This window comes from Nyctibius grandis, chromosome 7 (genome assembly GCF_013368605.1).
Source record: "Nyctibius grandis isolate bNycGra1 chromosome 7, bNycGra1.pri, whole genome shotgun sequence".
Classification (NCBI taxonomy): domain Eukaryota; kingdom Metazoa; phylum Chordata; class Aves; order Nyctibiiformes; family Nyctibiidae; genus Nyctibius; species Nyctibius grandis.
Window position 1 is genome coordinate 39,305,061 of NC_090664.1, and position 19,004 is coordinate 39,324,064.

At 42.9% G+C, this 19,004-nt stretch overlaps 1 protein-coding gene across 1 annotated transcript; it reads left to right on the forward strand.

Annotated features, from left to right (window-relative positions):
• Positions 1-5,522: 5,522 nt before the first annotated feature.
• On the forward strand, positions 5,523-8,036 carry OTUD1 (OTU deubiquitinase 1). The gene has a single exon (XM_068404913.1). It carries the CDS (start codon positions 5,594-5,596, stop codon positions 6,896-6,898), a length of 1,305 nt encoding a protein of 434 aa, XP_068261014.1. The 5' UTR covers positions 5,523-5,593; the 3' UTR covers positions 6,899-8,036.
• Positions 8,037-19,004: the final 10,968 nt, after the last annotated feature.

A 19,004-nucleotide genomic window follows, 5' to 3' on the forward strand; every position in this document is an offset into this window, starting at 1 on the left:
ATCAGAACTCTGTTCTGCTCTTGGTATTAGCCAAAATACCTACTTTCCTCAACCCTAAATTTGCCATTAACCAACATGAAAGGGAGAGAATGTGACTATTTAATTTCCTATAATGGATAACAAAATATAGACATTGCAAACACTTGTGTAACATTTATTAAAATAGAGAAGATAACCCTTTCTAAATGTCATACACATTATAAAGCTTGTTTACATCACATTATTACCACTAGTTTTTTTTTTCAGAGGAAACAGCATTGTAGATCCCTTTTTTTCTGGTCTTAAGGCTCTATGCACAATGAGCACCACAAATGCCATCTACACTTCTGAGTAGAAATGAGAGACTTGACTTGCATCATCGCTCACATTTAGAGACTCACTTATCAAGTGGGATACCACCCCAGACCTTGAGATATGAGCAAATGTCTGTATTTATCACCAACAGCCCTTTTCCCACAAACTCTTGCCACATGATGTCATAGCGTGGGTTACATCTCTAATGACTACTGCACCCATACAGAGAATAAGATTGTAGTAAGATTTTAACGTGACAGTATAGCAGAAGCTGAACAGCAAATTGTGAGGCAAAGCGCTCTGAGACACAGCCCTGGTTTTATGCAGCATATTCACACCTCGGAAGTGTGGATACACTTTCTCTCCTTTTTGTGTTAGTGGTACATTTAAGCTTGAATGAAGTACGTAGTCTAGTTAATACCAACACTTAAGCCATCACAAAGCAGCTGGCATCAGGAGAAGGAAAAAGAAACTGAGAGTGGGAAAGAGCAGAACTGGTTCTTTTGGCAGTGCTGTTGGCTCGTGACTTCTTTACAGGTTCATTAACTATACCCTGAGTAAGTTACCTGTAACTTGGTAATGTTATGAAAGGAATGATATGATATGGTATGATCACCTGCAGGCAACAGAGGATAAAACTGATGATTCAGGAAGTTCCTTCTAGTTCCAGCTCGTATGTATTTCTTCCCTATATTGGAAGATCCTTGATACATATTTCTATTTTCTATTAATTTTTAAATTTTGTCCTTGATATACCACTTCAAATTATTAATAAAAATTAAACATTTCATTTTCCAATTACGTACAAAGAGCTATTAATTCATTAAATACTTCAGCCAGAAATATCTTTGGCTGTTACGTTGGCATAAAAAAAAAGCAGTGGAAACTCTTATTGTCATTCAATCCATCCTTTAAGCTAACTTCTCCCTTCTTCACTAACAAATGTTCCTGGTGATGTAATTAATTTGTTCCTTCTATGTCAATCATGTATCTACTAGAAATTAAAGTTAAAAGTAGTTCCACTCTTAGGCATCTAGTTTTACGTCAGTGAATACCACTGTTGTTCCACAGCTGTTTTTGTGATCGTGGTTTGCCTTCTAAACAATCTAAACAATTCCTGGAATGTGCAGCATAACCAGCGATAACAGTCACGTCAGGAGAAACTTTAACCACAGGAGATGTTTACGGTTTATTACTACAGAGATCGTTTCAAGATTATTCTGTATTAGCAAAGGACTGTACATTACCCTATAATGAGTGAACCAGAAGCCCGGGAATGCTAATCTATGGAAGAGGGTGAAAGGCATCTCCATACTGTGTTCTCCTCACTTTCCAAACCCCTCTAGTGCCTGTGAGGCCACAACATGCAGGCAAAAGTGACAGAAGTGGCAAATGCAGGAATATTCTGGAAGCAATCAATCTCTGTGTCGTGTTTTACCCAGGCCAGACTAAAGCAAAGTTTAGTTTTCCCCCGGAATCAACAGCAGCTCTATATGCAGCTCAGAGAAACAGCAAAAACCCATCTTCTGGTAGTGAAAGGCATGAAAGGCACAGCCATGTGCCCCTGGCTTTTATAGGTGCCCTTGCATTGAAGATATTCAAATTCTTCCTTGGAATTTCTTTTTCACAAGAACTGTATTCATAGCACTTGGTCGCTCTTTTCTGGAGCAAACCACAGTTCAGGATGTTGTTGTTTAAAACCAGATGTCAGACATATAAGAAAATGACCTTTGAGGTAAGGGCTGATTTCTGGCAACTCCTAGTATGAAAGGTGAAAACTAGCCATGAGATGCTTGTGCTGCAACGGTTCAATGGGATTTTTGTCACTGATCATGCAGAGAGACTGGATTCCCCCCACGCCAAGTACATGTGACTAACTTTGGGTGCTCAGTTATGGAAAATGTTAGTTACATTACATTGTTGGTATTTAATAACAAAACAGGTAAAACACACCAAGGTGAGCTTCTCTTTCCATTTACTTCACATGGGAGATAATAAATATGTTGAGTAGTATACTATTAACACTAAGACAGTAGTATATATGTTTGTTGTGTCTCTCAGTTACCTAGTAACAGATTTTGATTGTATTTAAACCTTATTAGCAAGCTTACTATGTGCATTTTAACTGAAAATATAGGAAAGACATTGTATCTGTTCATAAATGAAAAGAGAATAAAAGAACAATCTTATCTGCTACCTTTACCAAAAACTGCTGGCATATTTAGCATGTATTTCAAGATACTCCTTGGATTTTTGTTCAGAGATAAACAAGTTTTTTTTTGTCCAGAATATGCTATAGCAAAGCGTCCGAATACTAACACAATGGTAATTTGGGCATACATAATAAATGTTTCCTTCCTCAAATGAAGCACCACAAGCGTTGTACCTCATTGTAACCAACAATCAGAACTAAACAGCTGCCCATCCGTTAATGTACCACTGTTCCAAATAACCCAGGGTTTTGGAGAGGCAGAACAGTCATTATTGTGAGTTTCTGTAATATCCTAGAAGAAAGAAAATTGCAGTACTGAGTACTCAAAATGCAGCACTCATGACAGAAGTGCCCTTATTCCGCTGGATCCATTTACTGTTCTCTAACAGAAAGAGCTGCCTCTCTCTGTCCTTCTCTCTCCGTTACCAGACTATTTAAGACTTTAAACCCACCATCCTGTAGTCAGCTCTGGCATTTACTGTCGGACAGAGCAATTCACTACGCAAAACCACAGAGGTACCTTTTTTTAAACTAAAAAAGTAGGCAGAAGGGCTGGTGAGCAAGAAGTAATGTACATCTTTATTATCGTAACAATGAACAAACCCACAATGAACAGCTACTGGCACATTTAAAAGGCCCTAGGAGGGGGCAACTTCCAGTGATTTTACATCAAATAACCTATGAACACACTAAAACACATTTTAACTTGGAAATACACCTTGTAAAGCTTTGAGTAAGAAATAAAACTAAACAGGAATTCTTCCTTTGCTCCAAGCCTTCAAGGAGGAAAGATTTCAATTTACCACCATTTGATCAACATATATTCCTCTCTAAGCAATGATTAGTTCAGAAATAGAGACTTGCTGACTGATCTCACAAGCTATATTTAAACCAAAGTTCTGAACATTCTGAAATACAAGAGTCACTCTGTAATTTCAGAGCAGTTGTAATATCTTATCCCCCAGTAACAGACTGCCAGAAATCCTCCTGGCTAATGCCCATCACCATTTTTTCTAAAGATATCAACTTTCTGGCTGTAGCAGGTAAGTCGGGACATTTAGGCTTTGATTCATACCTGATACACCTCTTACATTTCAACTTTGAAGCAATCATTTTGGAAATATATTGACTGTAAATTTTTATTAAGAGGTTCCCAATAATGCGTGGAGTGAGCTGCCGTGTTTTATCCAGAATGAAAAAAGTAAGGCGGATGTGAAAACTGTTCCCATAAATATCCAGTTTTTGGCATGAAGGATTTCAGCATTTTTCCTTCAACATGCAAGTGAGCCGAGGGGATCAGAACATATTTTCTGTGTAAAGAGAATGAAATTCCACGTTGTGTTGCTGGTAGCCCTGGAATCAGCTGCAGAGATTGAAGATAGAAAACAGATCCCTGGACATGGACCCAAAAGACAACCAAGGCTCCAAAGAAACAATTATTTTCGACATTGCAGTCCGTTGCCAGTGATCCCCTTAGTTGTGCCTTTTTAATTAGCATAAATGGAAGAAGGAAAATAAATTTTTCAGAATATCCAAATAGAGGGTTTTTTTTTTTTTTGGTTGGTTCTGTAATCTGCTTGGATTACTAAGACTTTTCCAAAGATATTTGAGACTATGGGATGGAATCCAGAAAATGTTTTAAATATCACTTTGAAATTACATACATCAATACAATTTTTTCCATTTTGGTAGGAATAAACAAATGTGTTAATATTTGATCATAGTGTAAACTGGTGTTTCTTGGTCAGCGTGCCTGTCAGAACATCATCAAATCCAGTGTGCACAGATAACGTCATCGTTCACGGACAAAGGGTTAGGTATGACTTTATTTATACCACAGCTAAGGCTAAAAGACACGGCTTAATTTTAAGACACTACAGACACTAATAAACCAATTATCAATGATCTTTGAGACCTGTATTTTAAATCCGGTCTCTCCTGTTATTATGTGATTATTTATATCATACTTTTTATGTATGCATGCATTACATTTTCCGAAGTAGGATTACAGGTGGACAAATAGCAGCTTGTGCCAGTGACTGTCAGAAGACTAATGAATATTATTCCTACCGCAGCTGCAAATTATGAATCATGACACTGATTATACATAGGCAGACGCATCATTCCTTTTCACCAATAACATGGATACAACATAGCACCAGTCAACTGTAGGTAGAACACACCTAATAATTTATACTTGGTGGTCAAGTCTAAATATCAAACTTGACAAATTGCCTCATGAGAAATGGCTTTCGCGACCTGCTGTGGCACTTCCCAGCTCGGCCCCCGAGAACACCCAGGGCAGCGTTCCCCTCTTTGAAGCTTCCGCCACGCTTCCCGTTACCAAACGCTTTCACATCAGCACCCGGCCCAGCGCAGCAGCAGTTACGCGCCACAGCCCCACACGGCAGCGCAAGCCTTCCTCCGCGAAACACTCCTCACACCGAGGCACCCGTTTCCATCAGCCTTCCTGCGCCTCCCGCCGCGCACCACCTCGCACACAGCCTCGGCTACAGATCGCGGCTTCCCCGGCACCGACTCCCAGGCGGCGGGGCTGAAACGGGCCAGGGAAGCCGGCCCCGCTCACGAGAACCCGCCCAGGCCAGGCCAGACCCACCCCACACCGCTCGCCCAGGCCCCGACCCCCCCTTCAGGCCCGGCCCGCGCTCGGTGAGTTGAGTTGAGTTGGCTCGGCTCGGCTCGGCTCGGCTCTGCCCCCCCGCGCATTCCAACGTGCCTTGGCCCTGAGGTAAACACGGGCGCGGACCCGCCCCCCGGGCCCGGCCTCCAGCAGCTTCCAGAAGGGCCTGAGCGCGGCGCCCGCGCGTGCCCGCGGGGGGGCCGGGCCGGGCGGTGGCGGGGCCGCGCGGCGCTGGTGGCGCAGTCGGAATGGCCGCCGCCGCGGGGCCCGGGCGGCCGCGGGGCGCGCAGGGGCGGGGCGGCGGCGGGGGGGGGGCGATGCCCTTGTTTATTTTTACCCGGGCGGCTCATCCTCCTCGGCAGCCCCAGCGCGGCCCCCCCCGCCGCCGCTCCCCGCCCCGGCTCCGACGGCGCCGCCTATAAAGCGCCGCCCGCGGGGAGCTGAGGATGCAGCTCTACAGCTCCGTGATCACCCACTACCCGGCGGGCGGGACGGCCGCCGCGCCTTCGCCGAGCACCTCCGGTGTCTTCGAGGTCTCCCTGTCGCCGGGACCCTCCGCCGAAGCAGCGAGTGCCGCCGACGCCGCGGGCCCGAGCCCGTCCGCCGAGAGCTCCGCCAAGGACGGCTTCATTCCCGGGGGGGGAAGCAGCAGCAGCGCCGCCGCCATGCCTGCCTTCTCCTCCTGCCTGGAGGTGATGCCGAGCGGCCCCGCGGCGGGCCCCAGCAGCCGGCCGACGGGCGGGCCGCAGTACAGCTCCTGCGCGCAGGTCACCGTCAGCCGCCGCCGGCCGCTTGAGCGGATCGTGCCCATCCGTGTCGTGCAGCGAGCCGAGGCCCCCGGCGAGCTGGTACCGGCCTCGCCGCGCAGCCGCGCCTGGCTGGAGGGCATTCTGGAGAGCATGCGGCAGGCTGGGGGGGACAGCCAGGCAGCCGCCCTGCCGCCGCCCGCCGCGGAGCCTAGCAACCGCAGCCTGCGCCTCAGCGAGCACTGCCAGGCGCTGCAGGCGGCGGCCGCCGGCGCCCAGCCCGCGCTGGTCCCCGGCTGTCGCCCCGCGGAAAGGAGCGGCAGCCAGGCGCAGCCCGCCGCCGGGCCCGGGCCCGGGGAGGAGGAGGACGGAGGGGGCCTGAATGTGCGCAGGGGGCCGGGCGGCAGGCTGGAGCGCAGCGAGAAGCTCGCGCTGTACCTGGCCGAGGTGGAGAAGCAGGACAAGTACCTGCGGCAGAAGGGCCGGTTCCGCTTCCACATCATCCCCGACGGGAACTGCCTGTACCGTGCCGTCTGCAAGGCGGTGTACGGAGACCAGCGGCTGCACGGCGAGCTCCGCGAGCAGACCGTGCATTACATCGCTGACCACCTGGACCACTTCAACCCCATCATCGAGGGCGACGTGGGAGAGTTCCTCATCGGCGCTGCCCAGGACGGGGCCTGGGCTGGCTACCCGGAGCTGCTGGCCATGGGGCAGATGCTGAACGTTAACATCCACCTCACCACGGGCGGCCGGCCTGAGAGCCCCACCGTTTCCACCATGGTTCACTACCTGGGGCCTGAGGACCCCACACGGGCCAGTATCTGGCTGAGCTGGCTTAGCAATGGGCACTATGATGCTGTGCTGGACCGCGTGTGCCCCAACCCGGAGTACGAGGCATGGTGCAGACAGACTCAGGTACAGCGCAGACGGGATGAGGAGCTGGCCAAGTCCATGGCAGTGTCCTTGTCCAAGATGTACATTGAGCAGAACACCTGCTCTTGAGACCACCCGGGCCGTGGGCTGGGAGCTTTGCTGCAGGGACAGAGGTGTGCTGGCTGTGATGGTGATGCCTTAATCCTTAATGATGCAGCAGCACCCCAGACTGAGGAGGACTGTAGATTGTGGGGGATAAATACAAATGTGTTTGTAATATTCTGTTGTAAAAACTTAGCCTTGGGTTATTTGCAAGCAGATTCTCTGTACGTTTGTGTCTTCCCTCCCCACTGTCTCTCTATTTTCTATAAGAATGTATTTTTTGCACAATATTTTTAAACTGTTACCTCCATCTTCTACATCTTACATTAGTATCTGGCTTTCAACTGTACAGCCAAAAACGTTTGTAATCAGTTCTTGTAAATAAGGCTTATGATGTAGCAGCTATTTTTTGCTGTGTTTTTTACCCATAAACCTTATATTTTTACCAAATGAAGCTGATGTCAAACTGACCCTCCCTAATTGATAAAAGCATCGTGGGTACCTTTTTGCAAAGCTTAAACAATGTTTTTTGTAGAAGTGCAGCAAAGTATGAACAGACTGCTTTTCAAAACAGTTGCTTTCTCTGCCTGGAGCGCAGAACAGGTCTTTTGAGCCAGTTGGAATGCGGCTACACATGAAAAGTACAGGGAGCAATTGACTCTTCTGTATTTAATTACTGTTTTGAGTAAACTGGCCTCTTGTTGCCTGGTTGGCTCACCCTCTGCTCCATTTATATTATTTATCTGTAATAACAGAACATTAACTTGCAATAGAATGTTGTGACTAGATAATAGTCTCCTGCTTTGGCAATAATTGCCTTGGCTGCACCTCAGTGTTTGTGTTCTTGGTTCTGGGGTTATGGTGTCTTTTGTATAAGCCCTGCTTCTTTTTTAGCACTGGTATTGCACCAACAAATCATTATCTGATCACAACATTTTATTCACTTGACGTTATTTTCTAATCAAGAAATCAGGAATGGTGTTTTACATTATGGTTTAAGAGAGAAAAAAAAAAGTATTTAAATTGAGATTTATATGGTTTGCTGGGTCAAACATTTAAATGTTTTCAATCTAAATTCTGTCTCTTCTACTTTCTGATTAACTTGGATATATTTATTAAGTAATGCAGTTTGTACTTTTTTATTTTGTAATATATTGTGATTTTGGAATTTATACTGTATTTGTATAATAGGAATATTCACAGCTAAAATGGAATGAATAAAGAATATAATTTCACTTGTGTTCTTTTTTCTACCCTTTGCATTCCTGGTGTAGTGAGGAACTGGAAGTGGGTTCCCAAGACCCTTTATTTAGCTCCTCTGCCTTGGTTTCCCCAATTAAGGAGCGGTGGGGAGGGAGGAGCATGGTACTTTACAAAGAAGTGGGAAGAGGGGGCATGGTACTTTACAAATGTGAACCACTGATAGTGCTGGTGTCTGAATATATGAAAGAAATGCAAGCATTTAAAGACAATGGAATGTCTGTAATTCCTTTGTAATTGTAAGAGATCTTAGCATATCTATTTGCCAATGAGGAACATTTTTGTATATTAATAGGCCTTAGAAGAGAGGTTCCCAAACATAGTACCTGGGCTGGTGATACCAGTGGTTGTGATGAACCAGCTCTCTGCTGGGATGTGCACACTCGGGCTTGGACTTCACTCACTGGGAATCTGCATTCTGCAGCCAGTCCCAAACTCGTTTTAGATTTGCCCTGTCATTGGTGATACCTCAGCAACCCTCTTCTTGTTACTTGGAGAGGTAATGTCATAAAGAAATAGAGTTTTTTGTTCCCCTTACAAGATGGAAATGCCTTGCCAGTTGTTAAAACAGTACTCTGTGTGTGTGCATGCATTTACAAATCTATCTTCCCCCTATCTCTTAAAAATCCTAGAAAGCCATCCTTAAACAACAGAAGGGTACTGGGTTAAAATTAGGATTAAAAATAAACTAAGTAGCTGAAATGCAGCAGTCTTAATTGAGCACACTTGCACTAAAGAGCTGCAGGATTGATTGCGTTTGTATTTGGTACTGTTTTATGTGATGCAAACAGTAAATTTAAATAAATTTATTATGTTATTTCCAAAATATAGGTAAACACAGATGATGTTTTCCCCCATTTTCTTCACGCACAGTCGTGCTTTTTCATTAAAGTTCAGATAACCGTGGAAAAAACCAGTTTTGCTAGTCTACTATTGCTTAACTTTACTGAATCTCTGGAAAGCTGAGTTCTGAGGCGAGAGCAAGGCAAAGATGCAGACAGGGATGTGTTCATGAGGAACAGAGGTAGCTGATGAGGAAAACAGCTACTCAGGTGGCTGTAAGCATGAAAGTACTAATACAGCATCACTAAATATCAGTGATCTGCTCGACTGATTAAAAACTTTGTATCCAGACTGCTTAGGTTTTGGGTTGGATATGATGAATTCGTTCAAAGTTGTCAACATCCCAAACTTTAAAAAAAACCATTTCTTTTAGGTCTTTTAATTACCATTTTCAGTTATATCATGAATTGTGATTACAGATTTTGTTTGTGTTTTGTGGCACAAACCTTAGAAACGCTCCTAGAGTAAGCTAAGCAAAGAAGGATTGATACTGCATAGTGTTCACTCCGTGAGGTATAATTTATATTGAAGTATCAAGAAAATGTAGTGTTAAAAATGAACAGCGCGGAACTGTGGGATAAGTTCCCACAGGGTTCCTCAGCGATTTTGTTGCTACTTTATGAGTCACAAGGGCATGCAGATAACTTCAAGGAATGTGAAAAAATTAGGTTACTTGTGAACTAGTTTGCAAAGACTTTGAAGGTGTATTACTGAAGCATGTAACAAGGTATTTGTTTTTGCAGCTTGGATTACATGCTGTGTCTATTCTAAAAGGAAATGACAAAAAGGGCATGTCAGAAGTTTCAGGCACATGCAAGTGAAAACTTTTTTTATAGCTCTGGTGTTTAATGTTCAGCTGAGACACTGAGTTCAGATGGAAGCTAGTGGTGTCTTGCCTGAACAGCAGCAGAGGCAGTTTTATAGTTTTATAAATGCAGTGATCCTCATATGGACAAAGCTTTACAAAACTGCTTGTAACATTGTCGCTTGCCCCCAGCAAAAGCACAAGTAGATGCAAGTTTTCCCTTACTGTCCCCTGTTCAACAATTCCAGTAACGAGGGAAGGGCAAATGTCCTTGCTCATAATTTCAGTACCTGATTATTTTAACCTTGGCTAATCACTTGCATAACCCAGCTAATCCTTAGACCTGTCTGGGGACGTTGTATTATTGACAATAAGAGAATTGAGAGCTTGATTTTCAGTATTTGGTTGTGTGGTCCTGTAAGTTGGGTAGAAAATGCTTTAATTCTAAACTGAACAAATGGGACCTGGAGTCTGCTCCCGCAGACTCCTCATTGACATAAAACTTTGTGATGCCATCTTCGCTTGTATTTTATGATACAGTTGTGAATTAGATGATGTGTCGGATGCTTCACTTCAGGAGTTTCTCAGGTTGCCAAGACTATGTCATTCTGTCACTAAATGTGCAATGGATGTGTTAGATTTTTCATGTGTATTGAACAGACTGTTACACAAAGCAAGGTTTGCAAGAACTGAATTGGTCTGCAAGTTCAATGAATGACTCCCAAAATAAGGGTGGTGGGCAAGTGGGAAGGGGAAGATTTGTGTAAGTGTTCCTCATCTCAGTCAATGGTTTTCTTTTCGGAAAGTTCAGTGGATGATTCTTTGTGCTTAGTAACTTACTTAGGATGCATAAAAATTGCCTAATGCCAGCTACTGGGTTTATCTGTCCTTTTGTACTTGGCTGGTACTTTACATGTGTGCAAGATAAATCTGTTACATTAATGTGACTTGTAAATAAAGGTGCATTTCAGTACTCCTTGTATAGAATCATAGAATCATAGAATGGTTTGTGTTGGAAAGGACCTTAAAGATCATCTAGTTCCAACCCCCCTGCCACAGGCAGGGACACCTTTCCACTAGACCAGGTTTCTCAAAGCCCCATCCAACCTGGCCTTGAACACTGCCAGGGAGGAGGCATCCACAGCTTCTCTGGGCATCCTGTTCCAGTGCCTCACCAGCCTCACAGTAAAGAATTCCTTCCTAATATCTAATCCAAATCTACGGTTTAAAACCGTTACCCCTTGTCCTATTGCTACACGCCTTTGTAAAAAGTCTCTCTCCTGCTTTCCTGTAGGCCCCCTTCAGGTACTGAAGGCTGCTAGAAGGTCTCCCCGGAGCCTTCTCTTCTCCAGGCTGAACAGCCCCAACTTTCTCAGCCTGTCTTCATAGGAGAGGTGCTCCAGCTCTCTGATCATCTTCGTGACCCTCCTCTGGACTCACTCCAACAGCTCCATGTCCTTCTTATGTTGGGGCCCCCAGAGCTGGACGCAGTACTCCATGAGAGCAGAGTAAAGGGGCAGAATCCCCTCCCTCGACCTGCTGGCCACGCTGCTTTTGATGCAGCCCAGAATACTGTTGGCCTTCTGGGCTGCAAGCGCACATTGCCAGCTCATGTTGAGCTTCTCATCAATCATCACCCCCAAGTCCTTCTCCTCAGGGCTGCTCTCAATCCATTCTCCACCCAGCCTGTATTTGTGCTTGGGATTGCCCTGACCCACATGCAGGACCTTGCACTTGGCCTTGTAGAACTTCATGCGGTTCGCATGGGCCCATCTCTCAAGCCTGTCAAGGTCCCTCTGGATGGCATCCCTTCCCTCCAGCGTGTCAACCGCACCACACAGCTTGGTGTCATTGGCAAACTTGCTGAGGGCACACTCAGTCTCGCTGTCGATGTCACTGACAAAGATGTTAATCATGTTTGTACATGTAGCAAACCATGTGCATCTAAATGTTTCTTTTGCCTGCTTTTGCTTTTATTTTGTTGGAATTAGTTGATAGGATTTTTAAGGATAAAATTTGTAATTTTGGTTTCGTGTTGTGGCAGTGCGCATGTACATGGCTTCTGAATCCAAGCAGAAAATGATGACAGGTATCTCACAACAGGGACAAGTACCTGGCATTAACCACTTTTGCTTATTTTTTGCTTATACTCTTTCATACATATTTAACAGTTTATTGATATGCATTGATGTTTCTAGGATGTTGGTGCAAAATGGTGCAAAATGAAAAAAATCTCAGCTTTGGTGTTAAAAAGATTGTCCCACTTCTGAATGGCGTGGTTGTATGAAAGTAAGCAGCATGCAGAAATGTTGTGAGCAACTGTTTGAAAGGACATCAGCTCTGCCAGATATGATTCTGTAGTCACCAGGAACTTCAGAAAAATTTAAACTTTGAAATTTTTAGTAATATATAGGCTACTTTATAACACGTACATGTGCATTTTAGTTGGAAAAAAGTGTCTTTCATATTTCCTGTTCAGTTTTAATTTATAATCTGTCTTTTTTAAAAGCCAGTTTATAGTATTAATGGGTAGAAAGTGATAGCAATGCAGTAATGTGTTGTACTTCAGGCATTTTTTTCTGGAGTTAGTATTTAAAATCTTTTTTATACAAGGAAACCCATTTAAGGTATTCAGGCTGCAAATTTATAGAATTAAAACACTGGCAAGTTCCAGGTTTCTGTTGCATGAGTGACTATTATTCAGTCTCTTCATACATTTGTCCTAATTACTGAATAAGATCAGGCTTCTCTGGAGAAAATGTGAGTGTGCAATTGTAGTAGCATGATGCATGTACACACACAGAACTAATCTTTCCTGCATGATCTTAAATTTGGCATTTCCTGCATTTTTGGTGTGTATTTTTAAACCATTATGCTTTTAATGCATATTTTATTTCCTACAGTTTTTACTGGAAGTTGTAGAAAATAAACAGTTGCGTCCTTCCTACGAGGCGTGGCTAATAGTGTTTGAACTGTAGCTGCAGTTAAGCTGTGTAAAGAGTGGCATCTGCAGTGAAGAAGACTATTGTAGGAGGGGAGGGAAGCTGGGGGGAAAGCTGGAGCTGGGAGAGGGCTGTGAAGGAGCCCAGGTTGTCTGCCATCCTCTTGTCTCCCGTGTTCACCCACACCCCAAGCACGGCGAGATCCTGACTCGCTGTGATGGGCAGTGGGCTTGTGCTGCTGCTCTGGTGACAGTGCATCAGGCTCACTGTTGTTGCTCATTGGTGTTCTTATACTGCCAAGCTTTTGGGGGGCTGCAAATGAAAGAAGGGATGCCACACCCTATCTCAGAAAAAACTGGACAGAATTTTGCGGTCAAAGACGTGTCATTTTTCTTGCCTGTGAACTTTTGCTGCTAAATATCAATGAGCTAAATTGTGAATATCAAAACAGTTCGCAAGGACCAACGTAATTTTAAAAATCACATCAAGTAAATTAGCAGCTTTTTGAGACTCCAATAATGCTTGAAATGCCTTTTTTTTAATTAACCCATAATTTCATTATCTAGACCATATTATTTGCACAGGTACAAGCATACAGCATTTTTCCTGCACATAAGTTCTATTCTTTGCTGAGCATAAAAACTTTGTTTTTCAGCTGTTCAGCTAACCAACATTTCTAGGCAAGAAAACCCATGGTTTCAGATCTCTGGGTGGGATTTGGAACTTGGTAAGCTCTGTCAATTTAGCCTAATATGGCTAAGAGCAATACTTCTTCCCATCACTGGTGCTTTACTGAAGCTTAGATGGCTGCTTTTAGAAATAACGTGTTCTTTGGAACCCCAACTGAGCTACTTTTGATATGTTTTTAGAGAGAGCCTGTGGTCAAAATGTACTCCTTTTGTAAATAAATACCACAGTACATTTTACTGTCTTCCATATGACTTAAACATTGAGCATTGACTAAGCAATTAAGCAATTAACTAACGTGTTTATATGACTTGTTTGCTTTTCTCCCAAACTTTTGCTCCACTGGACTGGGTTACTCACAGACTGACCTTGCCTTTTGTGGCTTAAGGTAGGAGTGATGACAAAATTATTGTCTCATTAACTACCAAGACAATTCCTGTTACTCCTGCAAATCCAGCTGCAATCTTTTAATTCCTTTTCATTTTAATTTTTGTTGATTGTCAATTATTTGCCCATTCAAGTTTAACCTTGGAAACTAGTTATGCTGTAAACCAAAACCTAATTAAATAAGACATTTGAATGAATTTAGAAGTTGACAGCTGTTTTGCTGGTTATGTGTAATTGGAGGGAAAGGTGGTGCCCAAAATGAAGCGGTTGTGAAAGGGCTTGTTTTGCTCTGAAAGATTGTTATGTCAGCTTATAGATCAGCTTTGTGACTGCTGATCAAAAAGCTTTAATGCCCTTGTATTTATTTTTTCTTAATAATAAAGAAATAATGTTATCTCACACTATGTTATGTTTTTGCTAAACTGAGAATGGAAACACGAGAGACTAATACTGGTAGATTAAAAAAGAAAAGAATGTTCTGCTATTAGGGGCCAGGAAGTAATTGCTTTTTTCATTTATTTCCCACCATGTCTAGTATTGTGTGAAAAAAAATCTTTACCTTTAGGTAAGGAATGTTTGTGCATGTGGCCTGCATCCTTTCTGAACTGGTAGGTTGAATAAATGTAGAATAAGATCTTTTACTTCAGATTTATACCCATGAAAGCAGTGAATAAGTTTTCTTGGCTAAATGACTATCTTTTATACTGTAGAGCATTTAGCACAACAAAGCAGCAATCCCACTGTGACTTCGAAGAGAAGCAGTGTTACTAACGGCACACGCTTTGCAGATATCTGAAGACTTCATCTCCATGTCATTTTTTTTTTTTGGCATGCAGTTTATCTGACTTATCAGGAAGCAAATATTAATGGATATTTTTTCAATTAGGTAGCTGTCCTTTTGTGTATACTCACAATAATTAATGTAAAACATTCGTGTGAATGTGATTCCTAGTAATTTCCATTTTTCAGCTAGTATTTTACAGCAGTTGCCCTGAAGCAGCCCTGTAACAACTGACATTGCTAGAAATTATATCAAACAGTAAAAAATTCAGTTATTTGATTATGTATTTGATAACATTTGTGTAGTCAGTTTCTTCTCCTTGTAGAAGGGTTTTATATAGCTCTGGCCAGAGACAAACATGTTGCAAAATGGACAAATAGGACAAATCTGGGCTCTGTTAGATAAATTAAAGAATCTTTTAATAAGAAATAGTTATTGTGGAAAGCTTCACCAAATATGTTATTGCAAAGGGGGCTGTTGGGATACCCTAGTACATATGATCTTCAAAACACTTTATTATCACACTGAAATAGTTTCAACAAAAAAACAAAACAATGTCATCTTTTACAACAAAATGTTGCCTAAAATGACTGGACTTTATTGCAATAATCCTCTAACTGTTCTGTCCTGTATGGCATTGCCAAAACAAATTTCCTGCTATATTACTTCCAGGAGTCCTTCAAATTATCAGTTAGGTGATAATTAACACATGGGATGACGTTTTTCTTTACCCTTGGCAGGCATGATGAAGTGAGGGGGCAATATGATCACTGAACTGAGTAGCACTTGTTTGCCCATATGTGAGCTTTCTCTGGCTAACACCACCACCACGTTCTGCATCAGCCAGTGCCCAAAAGCTCAGCGACACTTATGTTTGTATACATATCACAAAAGCCTCTGCAATTTCAATTAAGAAACTTGGCAGAGATGCATGACTAGAACACCACCTAACCGATGCAGATGATGTACCACACTGGGTATTATTTGTACTCTCACACTTGAAGTTGCAATAAGTACCTGAAATACACTTTGCTTGCATGTAAGAATCACCAGGCAATTACAGCATTTATCAGTGCAGCTCTGAGTCCTGGGTGACCTCAGATTGCCTTGGGCTGGTTTGACCCAGGTTCTCTCGTGCTGACTGTCTGTCCCTAGGAGCAGTCAGGCGTGTGCCCCGCTAAGAGCCAGTGTCCCAGCCTGGTGTCTGCTGGCTCAGCATCTGGGATGGGACAGCTCGGAGAAGGAGCGGGGTCAGAGAACCCTGAGCTCAGTGTGTCAACACTACTCCTTGAATTCCTCTTTGAAACTATAATTTCCGTGACATTATTTGGTAAGTAAATAGCAATAGAGTATATATCAGAGAAAATCTGGCTTTTTTTGTTGTTCTCTGGAAGCACACATGATGTATTGTACTAGACTCATCCGCAGGTGACAAAAGACAGAAACTGCTCCAGGTGGGATATGTTTGAAAGGAGCCATGGCATCCGTCACCCCAGAGACAGGTTATACAACATGAACCTTGGCAGTGGCCTCAGCCTTACCATCTACAGGAAATCATTCTGCCAACTAGGCTTCTAGCCTGTGAGACCGAGTAGGTAATAGTAGATGCTCTACTTCAGTCAAGGGGTTGAGTTAATCTCTGCTAAGACTTTTGGTGCTTCCTCAAGCCTTTGAGCTTTATCTCAGTGTTCTCTGGACTGAGGTCTAGCCAGCCGGCAGCTATATCAAATCTCTTTTGATCACTTGATATTGATAGAGGAGGTAGATAAGAAGCAGGTACTGCCACTGTGTAGGGAAACTTGTGCTCCAGCATATCTCATTGGCTCTGCTGACGGTGTCTTACATCACTCCTGTCTAGTATGAAGTGTGAGGAAAAAGGAATTATATACCACTGCAACACGGAATCAGCTCTTTCTCACTATTCCCGTAAAATCTCTCAGATAAAAATCTTCAAGCCAGTTCTATGTGCTTTTTTTTTCTACAGACTGTAAATATATCACTAGGACTTTATAGCTAACCATGGAGGCATTTTACAGCTCTAAAAATGCTACAGACATTTGATTGCATGGAGGTCTTCAGTGGAATGCAATCAGGTTTTCTACCAAATTCAACCCTGAATCCAGATTTATCTAGTGCTTGGATATTTGTTTCAGTCTATTTACTACCACCATTATGTATCTAATCCCCACATAGACTTCGTTTATTCCCATAGCATAGGGAGGAAATGTTGGGTATTGTTTCCAGTGATAGCAAATACTATCAAAGCTAGAAAGGAGAGTTAGCACCTTATAGTAGGCAATGTCACATTACTGCTTAAAACCAAGACACTCCCCCCCCAAATTCATTCTTGACATGGACTTTTTAACTTCCAGTCTTTTTTTTTTTTTAAGTGAAGTTATGATATGAGGCCAGATCTTATGTACAGATCCCTTTTCCACATACATATCTATAGTGATTGTGGATGAGGAAGAAAAAATGCAATAAAATAAATAGACAAAAATGTTTGTATACACACAAGAAAGATTAGGAATGGATTTCTAGCCTCTCACTACTAAAAAGACTAACACTTGGAAAGAATTATTTCAGACTGAAAGCTGCCTTTAGAGAGCCTTATTCTTGCTAAGTATTCCTTCTATTGAGTGCATTCTTATGCATTTGCTGAACGCTCTGAAGAGAGGATCAGGACTGTGCCAACAAAAATGAAAGCGGTATGTCTTGAGATTAAAGTGTAGCATGTGAGGAAGCCTTGCCTTTCAATGGCCTGTCCTGTGGGGTTTGCATCTCACTTATAATTTTGCTTTGATTTCCTTGGCATAAAGAATTTTTTGCAAAATGTGAAAGCAAAATCTTTTCCCACCCAGAGATCAAATATGAGTAAGAGATCTTGGCTCTTGGGAGTCAAGTCCAAAATATATTTTAGAAATGTTACATCTGATGAGATTTGATATATCTGTTGTTTTCAATTTCACAAACTTTATGGTGTAATTCAAGCATACGGCTGTGAGAAGTAAGTTTGTAAAGAAGTATTGATTCCACCTTTATAGCCTTATTAAGGAAGTGCTTACAGCTGTGTTGTTTGATAAATAGCAAGGAAATTCTGAACAGGAAGTATTACGTGAATAGGATGTTATAAAATCTGACATTTCTTGTTCTTATGTACTTTATTGTAAATGTCCGGGTTTAATTTATTAGGGGGAAAAAAAGAATTGGGAATGGAGCTTACTTGGGCTCTTTGCTGCTGTGTTGATGGGCCAGCTCGTTCCAGCAAAACCCTGAATCTTGTCACCTTCCTGAAAGAACAGTCTTTGCCTCTAGTTATTGCAGATGGGAAATTAAATGCAGAGTCTATTTACACAGATTCTTGAAAGAAAATCTTTGAAGGGGACAATGTAATAGCCGTGGCTGTATGGAAGGTCAGCATTACCACCTGTACATTATTTGAAATGTCATTTCCTGACTTTTCTTCCTTCTATGCTGCCGGTGGGATGAAGAAAGAAAATTATTCAGCTAGTCTTTTGGGGTATGCCTGTGCTGCAAAACACAGCGCTGTGCAGAGACACCCTGTCGAGCTCCGCAGGGGCAGCAGCATCGCAATGGCAGCATGGTGCTCGTTAGGGAGAAGGAAAAAGCAGGTCTCTGAAGGAGGTTAGTAGGAACCTGAGCCACAGGATTGTTTTGCTGTCTCTCCCCGTGCTCATGCAGGGTGCTGGGCACTCTGGCGATGTTCGGTGTTAACGCTCAGCAGCACAGGTCAGCCTCAGGGATTTAACTCTATGGACTAGATTTCAAGGTGTTCTTGTTTGGTGCAGAGCTGCTGCACAACAGTCTTACAATGCCAAGCTGCAACAATTGTACGAAGAGTATGTAGCCCCAGGAGAGAGCTGAAGATACTATATTAAATGTATAAAACTTCCATATATAACCAAATTACCATTTAAGAGGAAGCTGTGGTGACTACAAGCAGGAAAATGGTATAGCAGTTATAAATAAATAACAGAAACCACTTTTCAGCAATTCTTGTAGAGAGGAGAGGGAATTACATGCCAACAGCTCATTTCCAACCCCTAGCTAATATGACTTAGCTGCTTTGCCAATCCTTGGGACTCAGAGGTCTGAATTGTCGCCTCCCACCCCTCCTTGGACCCCACTTACAAAGTACCGTGCTAGAGCTGCAGAGCTCAGAAGGGTGGCTAAGATTAACGAGATGTTCTACAGTTGTATTTCTGTGAAACATTTAAACTTTGTTCTGTTTTTTTTTTCTGAAGGTTGAGGAGGAAGTTGCCTGTTCCTAAATCGTGCAATTTTTAAAAGTCAAAACACAGCCCCTGATGCACGTGAAAAAAAAAGTTTATTTTCTCTGGCTACTCTACTTGAAAATACGGTTTTCATACTCTGTCATCCCAGTCAGGGCTGTCACTGTCCTACCAG